The following is an 11,347-nucleotide window of genomic DNA, read 5'->3' on the forward strand; positions in this document are numbered from 1 at the left end:
TGAGACTTATAGTTGATCACAGTTAGTTCATCTAGGTAAGTACATTAGTGAAATATTGCATTGCCTATTCTTTATGTACAGTTTATTTTGGACGATTTGATGCATTTCATGTAAAAAATTTACCTTTAGTGTGATAAAATTACTTGTTGTCTAGAGGTTAATAAAAAATGTTTTATTCTTATTTTTTATATTTTTAAAGACAGCTTGAAATCATCTATAATTTAATTAGAATTTAGAGGTTGATTATATATTTCTTAGTTATCTATGTTTAGCATTTCTTTACGTTTTTTTCTTAACTTTTGTCATAAGATTTTTTTTTTTTTTAAAGAAAAATCTTGATTCTTCAATTGCTTGAATGTCCTCTTTTTTTTTCTAATATCAACTACCCCATCACTTTTAATATTTGGAATTCCTATTTGTGGTTATTTTCTCGTGGGCTACTTATTGTGTGTTTGTTTCGGGAAATACTATTGCAAATCGAGTGTGTATTATCAAGTTATGTCCAATAAAATTAACTATGATTTGGGTTATATAATTTAATAAAAATTTATTTGTCCTCATTTATTTAAGGGTAAAAGCCACCAAAAACCCTAAATTATGCCAACTGTGACACATTTACCCCAATGTTTTTTTAAGGACACTAAGAATCCCAAACTTGTATCGCGGTTACACATTTACCCAAAAAAAAATTATTGCGACACCAAAAATCCAAAGCTTGTGGGTGTAAACCCACAAATTTTTTGGTGTCACAAAAAAATAGTTTAGCGAAAAATATGTCACATAGGTAAAAGCTTGAGATTTTTGGTGTTACAAAAAAAGCTTGGAGTAAATGTGTCATATGAGTACAAATTTGAGATTTTCGGTGTCACTAGAAAAAAATAAAGGATATGTGTGTCACAGTGGGCATAGTTTAGGGCTTTTGGTGGTTTTTCTCCTTTATTTAAATAGTAAGGTCAATGGAAGAATCAAATCCATTTTTCCTTTGGGATTATAGGCTTCATGGTTTTCATAATTTTTTTATTGTAGTTTGGAAAGTTTTTGATAGGGTATAAGTGGTACTTGCCCCTCAATTAACTTCCCACTAAGGCATAAGGCAAGGAAGCACCAAAGCTTTCTGTTTACTCTCTTGTTATAGTGTGACAAATAAATTACCTATTTTTCCCACTAGGAGTTGCTAATTTATTCATGGAACGATTAAAAGGTGTATTTTGCTCATTAGTGACATTAAAGGTATGGAAAACGCGTGCCGGAACCACATAGATATCGAAGGCTATAGGTACATATAATTTTTATTATGTCTCATAATAATTAGTTAGGGTTTCTTTTGCATGCATAAGATATAAGCACCTAGTTTTGATGATTAGCAGAGGTGTTTGGCAAATCCTGTTCCACTATGACATTGCAAAGGGGGTGATTGCTTCCATTAGATCCTCTACTAGTGGAGGCAGAGGGTCGCAACGACCCTATGCATGCCATGTCAACACTTTGCAAAAAGGTGATTGGTTAGAGGTCAATTATGGTGAATGAATCTTGAAAAATTGAAACACCTCATTTTTCACGAAAGGAATGGAGCCGAAGAAGGTATTTGGTTAGACCCATTATCACTAGCTATGACTTTATGAGTAATCAATGTGTATATTATATGTGACATACTATATGGATTATCCCATGTTGACTTTATTCATGTGCGACATCTTCGCATGTGTACCTATGTTACTCTTTCCAGGAGCCTCCAACTCCACCTCAATACAAAAATAGGTACTTAATTGCACCAACATATCCTCACAAGAATCTCTCCGGGAACTCATGACATCTGAAATTTCGATTCATGGAGAGTCTCTACCCCATCAGGATATCACCACAACTAGAAGCACACAACGTTAGACATACCTAAAAGATTTTCTCCCTTGAGATATACTCTATACGTAGATACAATCCGAAAATCTTGTCCAATTAATCATTGGCTATGATATCACTTATCGGGACTCGCAATAGGGATTTGATACCTCATCTGTTGACATAACTAGTTCGACTTGATTAAAATATCACTAAAAAAAAAAATTCACTTAGGCGCCCTAGATATCTAAACCTCTACATACCATGTCCATTATCCATATGACCTATTTTGGAAAAACACCTACATGTTTGAAGAACAACGATTACTACTCTGTAAACCAACGCCTCAAACCCTCGCACTGTGTACGCACGTTTATAATTTTATCGTGTCATTTTCGAACTCAGTGTTTTATTTTACTATCCTCACTTTGAAGAAAGAAGAAAAAAGAAAGGAAAAGAAAAAAGAAAATGAAAATTAGTCGATTCACTTAGGTTTAGTCGACACAAGCCTTTCGAGCGAGCACGCCCGGCTTGCATCGAATGCGGCTCTCGATCAGCAGCAATATAATATATAATTAATAATAAAAAAAAAAGCGTATAAAACTTATAAAAAGGGAAAGCGTATTTGAATAATAACAAGTTCCTTTTGTTGCTATTTGCTAGTGTTGGTAGAGAAGAGGAACATCCAGAGCTCTGCCATTACTAACTCCTAAGCTCTCTCTCTCTCTCTCTCTCTCTCTCTCTCTCTCTGTGTGCTTCTGATGCCCTTTTGTGGGTGGCGGGGTTCCATTCCACGTCCGGTCACCACCGCAATCCCGCCATCCTCCGCCTCCTCCTCCGCCGTCAGCTTCGTATATTTCTTCAAGCCAAAAGAGAAGAAGATCACCTGAGAGAACTTGCCAAGAAAATAGAAACCCAATCCTTCTCATTCCTCCCCCCACTCTCCCTCTCCCTCTAGCTAAACCCTAATCCATGGTCGGTGCTAGTAGCTAACTAGCATATGTAGCCTAGGAATTATGTTGGGCTCTTTCAGCTCTAATAATTCCCTTGAAGAAGAAGAGGAACAAGGCCACCATCTTCACCATCGTCATCATCGCCATCATCACTCACAGTCGCCCTCAGATCTGCATCATCATCAGTATCACCACCACCACCACCCTCAACCTGCTCTCCCCTCTCCATCTTCATTCCCTGCTGCGCCACCGTCCGCGTCGTCGTCCTCTGTCATTAACACCCGCCAATTGCTCATCACCTGCGCCGAGCTCCTCTCCCTCTCCAACTTCCCCGCCGCCCACCGCCTCATCTCCATCCTCTCCGCCAACTCCTCCCCCTACGGCGACTCCACCGAGCGGCTCGTCCACCAGTTCTCCCGCGCCCTCTCCCTCCGCCTTCATCGCTCCGCTGCGGCCGCCACGGCGCTCCCCAACAACAGTTCCCTCCTTTTCCCTTACAGGAGCAACAGCAGCAGTAGTGCCTTGGGATTCGATGTGGATTCCGCCGTTAGGCTAGGCCAGGGATCGGACCCGAGCGGTCTGCAATCGTGTTACCTAACCCTAAACCAGGTCACACCCTTCATCCGGTTCAGCCACCTGACGGCTAACCAAGCGATCTTGGAGGCCATTGATGGACAGCGAGCAGTCCACATAGTGGACTTGGACATCATGCATGGAGTCCAATGGCCTCCATTGATGCAGGCCATTGTGGAGCGATCAAGCAGTAACGACAAAAATGCTCTACTTCTCCCTCCGACGCTGCGAATCACCGGGGCGGGCCACGACCTGGAGGCCCTCCACCGGACGGGCGACCGGCTCTCCACGTTCGCCCAATCCCTGGGGCTTGAGTTCCAATTCTGCCCCCTCCTGCTCCCACACGACGCCCTTTCGGTCGCCCTCCACGCGGCGATCCCCTCGGAGATCTCGGCCCTCCCCGACGAGGCCCTTGCCGTGAACTGCGTCTTGTGCCTGCACCGACTCCTGAAGGACGACACGCGCGACGTATCCATCTTTCTGAGGAAGATCAAGGCCCTGAGGCCGAGGGTGGTGACGGTGGCAGAGCGGGAGGCAAGCCACAACCACCCGATGTTCCTGCAGCGGTTTGTGGAGGCGCTCGACCACTACACAGCGGTGTTCGATTCGCTCGAAGCGACGCTGCCGCCGAGCAGCCGGGAGCGGCTGGCGCTGGAGCAGGCGTGGTTCGGGCACGAGATAGCGGACATCATCGGGGAGGAAGGCGAGCGGAGGCGGGAGAGGCATGAGAGGTTCGATTCCTGGGAGGTCCTGCTCCGGAGCTCCGGCTTCGTGAACGTGCCCTTGAGCCCTTTTGCTCTGTCTCAGGCCAAGATGCTCTTGAGGCTCCATTATCCATCCGAGGGTTACCAGCTGCAGATCAAGAACAGCTCTGTGTTTCTCGGGTGGCAAAGTAGAGCCCTCTTCACAGTCTCTTCTTGGCGCTGATGATCACTCCCTCACCAATTCACAACATTTATCAATCACTCATCAAACCCTTCATATAATTATAACCCCTCTTTTGCTCTTTCTTCCCCTTTTTGGTCTTGTATATTACAGCTCTGGAGAGGCTTTAGGCTCAAGCTAGCTCAACCCCAGAAAATAGAGAGCCCAAAAGAAGCAAAAGCAAAGGATGAGGGGCTTTTGCTGATTCTGGAAAGGTTGTACCTGCATGAATCAAGAACCCTCTTTAGAACTGGGAACAGGAAGAGTAGAAGCTAACTTTAGCTTAGTCTCGATTTGATCCACCGTACGCGAAACTTGACCTAAAGCAAGACTTTGCATGCATGGTTGGGGTTGGTCTGTTGCATGAGAAGTTTCTGAGAGAAGAAGAAGCAAGGATCGCGGCATCAACGTGGAGGACTGCATCATCGCCAGACGCAACCTTCGATTGATCAGCCGGTTCTTTCCCTCTCTCTCTTTTTTTTTTTTTTGGTTATATCTTGAAGAACTGAAAGACTCATTCTTAAAAGTGATTTTCATAGTTTTAGTGTACTAATATACTTGATTACCCTTTTATATTTGGCCACTAATCTTCTCTTTCTCTCTCTCTAACATGTTTTTGGTTTTGTTCTATCGAATCTTAAATTAGGAGGGTTATGTACGAACTCCACTTTGGTTGCCACTGTCGTGGAGCATATTTCTATTCTATGCGATTAAATGGAAGTAGCCGAATTTGAATGGTCGAAGCACCATTAAATCTTCTAGATGGTTTTTGTGTTTGTGCTTTTCTTTGCACTGTTGTTGTCAGGGTGCTATGGAGTTACTTTTTCCCCTTCCATGGAAATTTCTTTAATGCTGAATGATGCCTTCCTTTTCTCTGGATGATGATGATGGTGATGATGTGCTGTGTTTGCTGTGTTTATTATTAACCAAAAGTCTTATCTCCTGATCTCTCTCTCTCTCTCTCTCTCTCTCTCTCTCTCTCTCTCAATTAATTAAATCACAATCGATGTGATGACGGTGACTGCCTTCTTTCTCACTAAAATGTGCCATTCTTGTCAGCGGAAATTCTTTCGTCTCTCTCCCTCTCTGCCCATCTCTCTTCAGTCTCTCTCTTATAAAGACATTGATTTTAGTGCGATTAGAAATGTTGAGTTCGATCTACAGAAGAGCTTTGCTCGCATAATAATTTCTGAATGAGCGGGAGAATAATAACAGTAGTTATGAGCCACAAATTCTTAAAAAGATAGATCTCATAATAATTTATAATTAACTTTTATTTGTTTTTTTGTGGCCCAAAATAGACTATTAGTGCACACAATAGCAGTTTAGCAGATCAGCGTACACAAAAAATATGATAAGTCTTTCGCGAAGCATGGGATATGACCTATTTATTGACATAGACCCCTTCCAATAGTTTGCCAGATTGCTTAGCATATTAAGTTTTGGCAGATTTTATGTTAGTAGATGGAGCATTGCATGGGGTTCTGGCCTTCCGAGATTTGAGCAGCGAGAGTGATGAGTGAGTTTGCATGAGGGCTCTTGTTTTGAGGGAAGAACAAGAAACAAACAGCCGTGTGATTTTAAACTGTTATTTTTTAGCTCTTGTCTTTTTGAGATTGAAGGGGGCATTGTAATATACTATTGAAAACTATTATTCGAAACCAAACAATCCCTAATTTATGCCCTGTGTTCCCCTCAACAAAACCATGAAAGTTGTCAAAATAGAGGCTACCACTGCCCACCCTTTGCCTCCCCTAGGACCCTGCAACCTTTTTGAAGGCACACTTGTGCTTTGGTATCTCTCGGGGTCCTGCGGTTTTTCTAGGACCACCTCCCACTTCGTTCTTTATTTATTACCTCTTAGGGCTTTGTCTCTTGCTTATAGCTTTAGAGCAGATCCCACTCTTTAACATCCTTTTTAGAAGATACCCATAATCTCTCTCTCTCTCTCTCTCTCTCTCTCTCTCTCCTGAATTCATTGTAATCGGTACATGTAGGGTATGAGTGAGACGGATTGATTATTCGCTAAGGCTCAAACTTGCTTGATTTGTAGACTTCAAGAGGATATCTAATTTGGTCGATCTTGATTTTTCTTAGTCGCTGCATTTATTGCATGTAGTTATCGAGCCAAAAATTGCTTTATCTACTTGAATTTGAGTTTGTGTAGTTGTTTGAATGGCAATCCGGATTAAAAATAACTTGGGTGATTATTTAGCATAAGGAATGCTAATTAGGAATAAAGTTTGGGCGAGTTGAGTAGTAATAGAAGCTTGAACTGTACTCTAGGCATGATATTTCAGCTACACAATCTAGCTCAATAACTATCCACTAAGAGTCAATTGACCTTGACCTTAACAAGTTTTTTTTTTTTTAAGACCTAAACGAGTTTGAGTAGCTAGTAGCGAGACCATTCTTGTCGTGATCAACTCCCTTTAGTCGTAGGTACCATCAATGGTTGATTAAAAGAGAGCATATTATAATCGTAATAGACAAGCTACCATTCGAACCCGTTGTTTTATGTGTTAATGATACAATCAGTCTAAGTTCCATCTCTATAATTATTTTGAGTATTGCTATGCATATTAAGACTGGTCTACAATGATAATATTTAGTTGATGCAAGAGATCGTAAGTAAACATTTGAACAAGTGGGTCATATTCAACACACAATATGTCGTTTTTTATGCTGGTCTTAAACTACCTAGCATTATATTCGAATTATTTTGTTTCCATATCAAGGTTTACATGGGTTCTCTTTCTAGTTTATAAACGTGAAGCACTTCATTCATTCGTAAAATTTTCAAAGAAAGAAAACGTCCAAAGCCCCTGGAACTTTGAAAATACTTATGTATTGATATGTCGAACCACATACAATTTTTTCTTGCTAAATTTAAATAAGATTTCAATTTTATTTTATTTTTTGGGGGGCGGAAGCAAAAAAGTATTCTTATGCCTAAACAAACAAGCTCTTAGTGTGTGCCTCTATCTATGACCTGGAAGGTGCACATCTTAGTTCATCGTCGAACGAAAGGAAAATAGAAAGAAGAACTCATCTTCTTTCTTTTTTTATTACCTTTCTCGTGCATGTATAAGACTAAATTCATTTTATTTCTAAAAAGGATTACTAATCTTTTAACTTTTCGAGAAATCCTTCATAATGATCGTGAATGACCGTTTTTACTTCTTTGTCAATCTTTTCGACCTTGGTTCCATAGCCTCATTCCTTCTATATTCTAGTAATTGTTGGCTTACTCTTTACTTCCCAAGTTCTGTCCATTTTCGCCGATTGATTTGGCCCTAGCCCGCTAAATGAAGAGAATCAGAAGAAAGATGCAGCCACACAGGAAAGAAACCAGGGAACATCCCCTTGACTCCCTCAGAGATCAGGGCTACTTGAAAGAAAAGTGAGCTCTGCTGATCCTTTGCTTGCTACCAAGAGAGCGGTGAAAAAAACAATATTTAGGGTTTGCGTGTGTGAATTACATTGTTGAAAAACACTTCGCAAAACCTTCTGTTCACTCGCCGACACTGATAAGATGGTTTGTACGTGAAAAAGGGTAGAAAAAAGACAAAACTTCTGTCTCTGGTAGATCTAGAGTGGGTAATTAGCTTTTCCATCTTCGTAGTTGTAAATGAATGAGAGGGTTTGGTATATAAAAATATCAACCTTCATTACATTTTTCAAATTTCAGATTGACCCCCATGACGGTTTTTTTTTTTTTAACTATGGTGACTAATTCTACCATCTAGACGAACTTTTCTATGAGATAAACCAAATTCGCACGATATACATTCTTGAATTCTTATATAGCGGGATTTTTCTTAACATCCAATTCGGTCTTGAGATCAAGACGCGTGTGCGTATCCGTGATCGTTCAATCGGCATCGAAATGTGGACACGTGTCTCGATCTCAGTACCGTTTGAGAAAAAGAAAAGAAAGATTCCGAGGGTTGCTTTTGCTTCTTCAAAAGATGCAATCCATCTACATCTGGTCCACTCATTGACTTAGAGATTGAAACACACAGCAAAACCATTCCAATGGCTGACTCAGGGCATTGACCTTTTTGACCTGTGCGTCCCTGGAAAAGAGAGAAACCCGCACCACGAGCTTTCAAGTTTGAATCATCCACGGCCATTGACGAGTAATTGACGCACCTTTTGCTCCCTCGGAATTGAGAAACCGGAATAAATATTTCAGTGATGGGCAATTGGGGACACGAATTTGGTTGAGGTATCTATCTGGTGTTCTGATCCGCCACAAGCGATTAAACTTTTTTTTTTCTAGGGGGCTCCCTCAATCATTCAGTGTAGGCTTAAGAAAAAGCAGGCCTCAGGATATTCCTCCCCCCCTCCCTATTTGTGCATTGCTTTCTCTCGAGATCTCTATTATCATTATCAGCTTTCTCCTTTCTGAATTTGATTCTCTCTTTCTCTATGTGAGACCATAAAAAATAGACATACACTCTAGATCAGATGCACCCCTAGATGCACTATTATTATTATTATTATTATCAATGGGCAAGATTAATGAAACGAAGGTGTCGTGGCAATGACGAGTAACGCCTCCGGAGTAGTTTTTGTGGAGTCTTGTTTCCCTCCATCCCTGGTTGAAAGCTAGTCTTCTCATTGATGGGTTACAGCGTGCATTTTTCATAAGTCAGTTGAGTCTACGTGTGAGTGATGTGAATAACTTGTTGCCTCTTAATTAGAAACCCAGTTGGAGGAAGATATCCGCTGATCAAGAATGTAGAAAAATGCAGCAATTTTTATTTTTATTTTTTGTGCGCGCGGACATTTTTCAAACTGAAAAGCCGGCACAAGCAACCAAACGCAAGTCCTCAAATGGCCCCGGACTAGAAGAAAGGAAAAATCAACCTGCGAAATCAAGGAAATCCAACAAAGGAGATATAGAACTTTCAAATGCGTAATTCGTCGAATGAGTATAATACTTAACGATATATTTGATGGTCATTATTGTCATGTGCAATCATCATGTCATACAGAACAATCACACGATCATGTCACACAGATTAAGTTATGGCCATTTCCTTACAATAATGCTCCTGATGTTGGGTCTTAAATTATGAAAATTTTAAAAAAAAAAGTAGCACCATTGGAGACTTTTAAATTAGTGCAGTTCCGCAAAAGCTTCTAGCTTTTTTAATCCACAGGTCCACTGGCAGAGAGAGAGAGAGAGAGAGAGAACAGCATCAATCAATGATCAGGTTAAGTCAACCCACTAGTCAATACTGATAAGATGGCACAGATGTTCAAATCCTTTTCCCTCCCAGCTGACATGCACGTTTGTGGTTTTTTTTTTTAAATAAATTTTCTGAATGCCAGGACACTATTTGAAGATGCGATGCATGACTAATGACAGCGTAATCTGGGTAATTAGAAGGAGAAAGAAATAAAGAAGAAAAGGGTCCATATAAAAAGCATTGGATGGTCATATATCACTTAGACATAAGTACTCAAGATTGACTGATTGATTGATCGACTGACTGACTGATTAAGAGAAACAAGAAGGCAAAAAAAAAATAAAGAAAGAAAGGCTTAACCTTACTCAGATTTAGGGATACTGTAACGTCACACAATCAATGAGACACTTCAGCAAATGAAATCTCTGCCTCACCAGAAAGATCCGGAATCAACAACCCGAAAAAAGAAAAATGGCATAAATAGTACGTGAACTTCAATTTAATATATAATATTACTTATGAAGTTATAATTTATTTAATATAATTTTTAAATTTTAGCTCAATATATAATGTCATCTTCAAACTTTAAATTTATTTAATTTAATACATGAACTTTAAATTTATTTAATTTAGTCTCTAAACTTTTCATACATGCTCAATTTAGTTCCTAAATTATATAAAAATAGTCAATATTATTCTTTCATTAATTTAAGTTTGGGAACAACATAGGATCTAGATTGAACCTAAATCAAAATTTTATGGATCATATTAAACAAATTGAAAGTTTATAGAAGGTATTACACATTGAAATAAAGTTCGATAACTATATTGAATAAATTAAAAGTTCGAGAACGACATTGCGCATTGAAATAAAATTTGGAGATCACATTAAATAAATTAAAACTTCAAAAATCACATTACACACTAAATTAAAATTCATGAATTATTTGTGTTGTCGTCGTTCCAAAAATATCAAATCCCAAAGTCACTGCGCGAGCATCTCCTCTTCATGCATTTATGATTCACTATAGCAGCATCAGCCTACCAAGCACACCCACTGTTTGCTAGGGCAGCCTAAAGGCCATCGCGCTCCAACCACTGTTTCTTGGAGTTTCCAAGTACTTGTATAAAAGCTCATAGTTCTACCGGACCAGTAAAAATGAGTTCGTTAATCCATTTCTTAACCCCTCTCTCTCTCTCTAATGAGTTTGAATATAATATAAGCTTAAATAGGTCATAAGTTAATTTATAACTCACTTAGAACCAACTCATCTTTATGACTCTCTTTTCAATCTCTTTCGTCCTCACTCGATCTCGCAATCACTCATTCCGTTCTCTTCCCTCAATTTGGATATGCATTTTTTTCTAGATTTGATTAGATATGAAATTATTTTAGAAATATGGGTCGAATATGTGTCGAATATGAGTGCATTACAATAAATGGCTGACATAAATGTGTTAAATGAGTCTATTTGGGTCGGATAATTTATGACAGGATCCAATCCGATCCGATCCAATTCACCCGTTTAAAGGGTCTAATTTTTTATCATTATCATTTGAAGCATCAACGGTTCAAGACCACGCATGTACTATAATGACAATGGGCAGATTATGAATCGAGCCCTTGTGATTGTATTGAGGTGAATGGATTGATCCGATTACTACGCGATGAATTGGATGATGTTTTTAACGTGCGCGTCGTATATGTGTGCCGTCCCGATTTAGCCACATGTTTCTGGTACTCGTACGGGACATGAAATGCTTAATTTCCAAATCTCTTGCTGGTGATTAAGATCTATCGCGACGATGGGATTTAGTGGTTTCATGTGGAGAGAGAGAGAGAGAGAGAGACTTTCCCAT

At 39.7% G+C, this 11,347-nt stretch overlaps 1 protein-coding gene across 1 annotated transcript; it reads left to right on the top strand.

Annotated features, from left to right (window-relative positions):
* The first annotated feature begins 2,798 nt into the window (after positions 1-2,798).
* On the top strand, positions 2,799-4,977 carry LOC115754167 (scarecrow-like protein 18). The gene has a single exon (XM_030693128.2). The coding sequence runs from the start codon at positions 2,853-2,855 to the stop codon at positions 4,287-4,289; it is 1,437 nt and encodes a 478-aa protein (XP_030548988.1). The 5' UTR covers positions 2,799-2,852; the 3' UTR covers positions 4,290-4,977.
* The last annotated feature ends 6,370 nt before the right edge of the window (positions 4,978-11,347 follow it).

Source organism: Rhodamnia argentea, chromosome 2 (genome assembly GCF_020921035.1).
Source record: "Rhodamnia argentea isolate NSW1041297 chromosome 2, ASM2092103v1, whole genome shotgun sequence".
NCBI classification, from domain to species: Eukaryota; Viridiplantae; Streptophyta; class Magnoliopsida; order Myrtales; family Myrtaceae; genus Rhodamnia; species Rhodamnia argentea.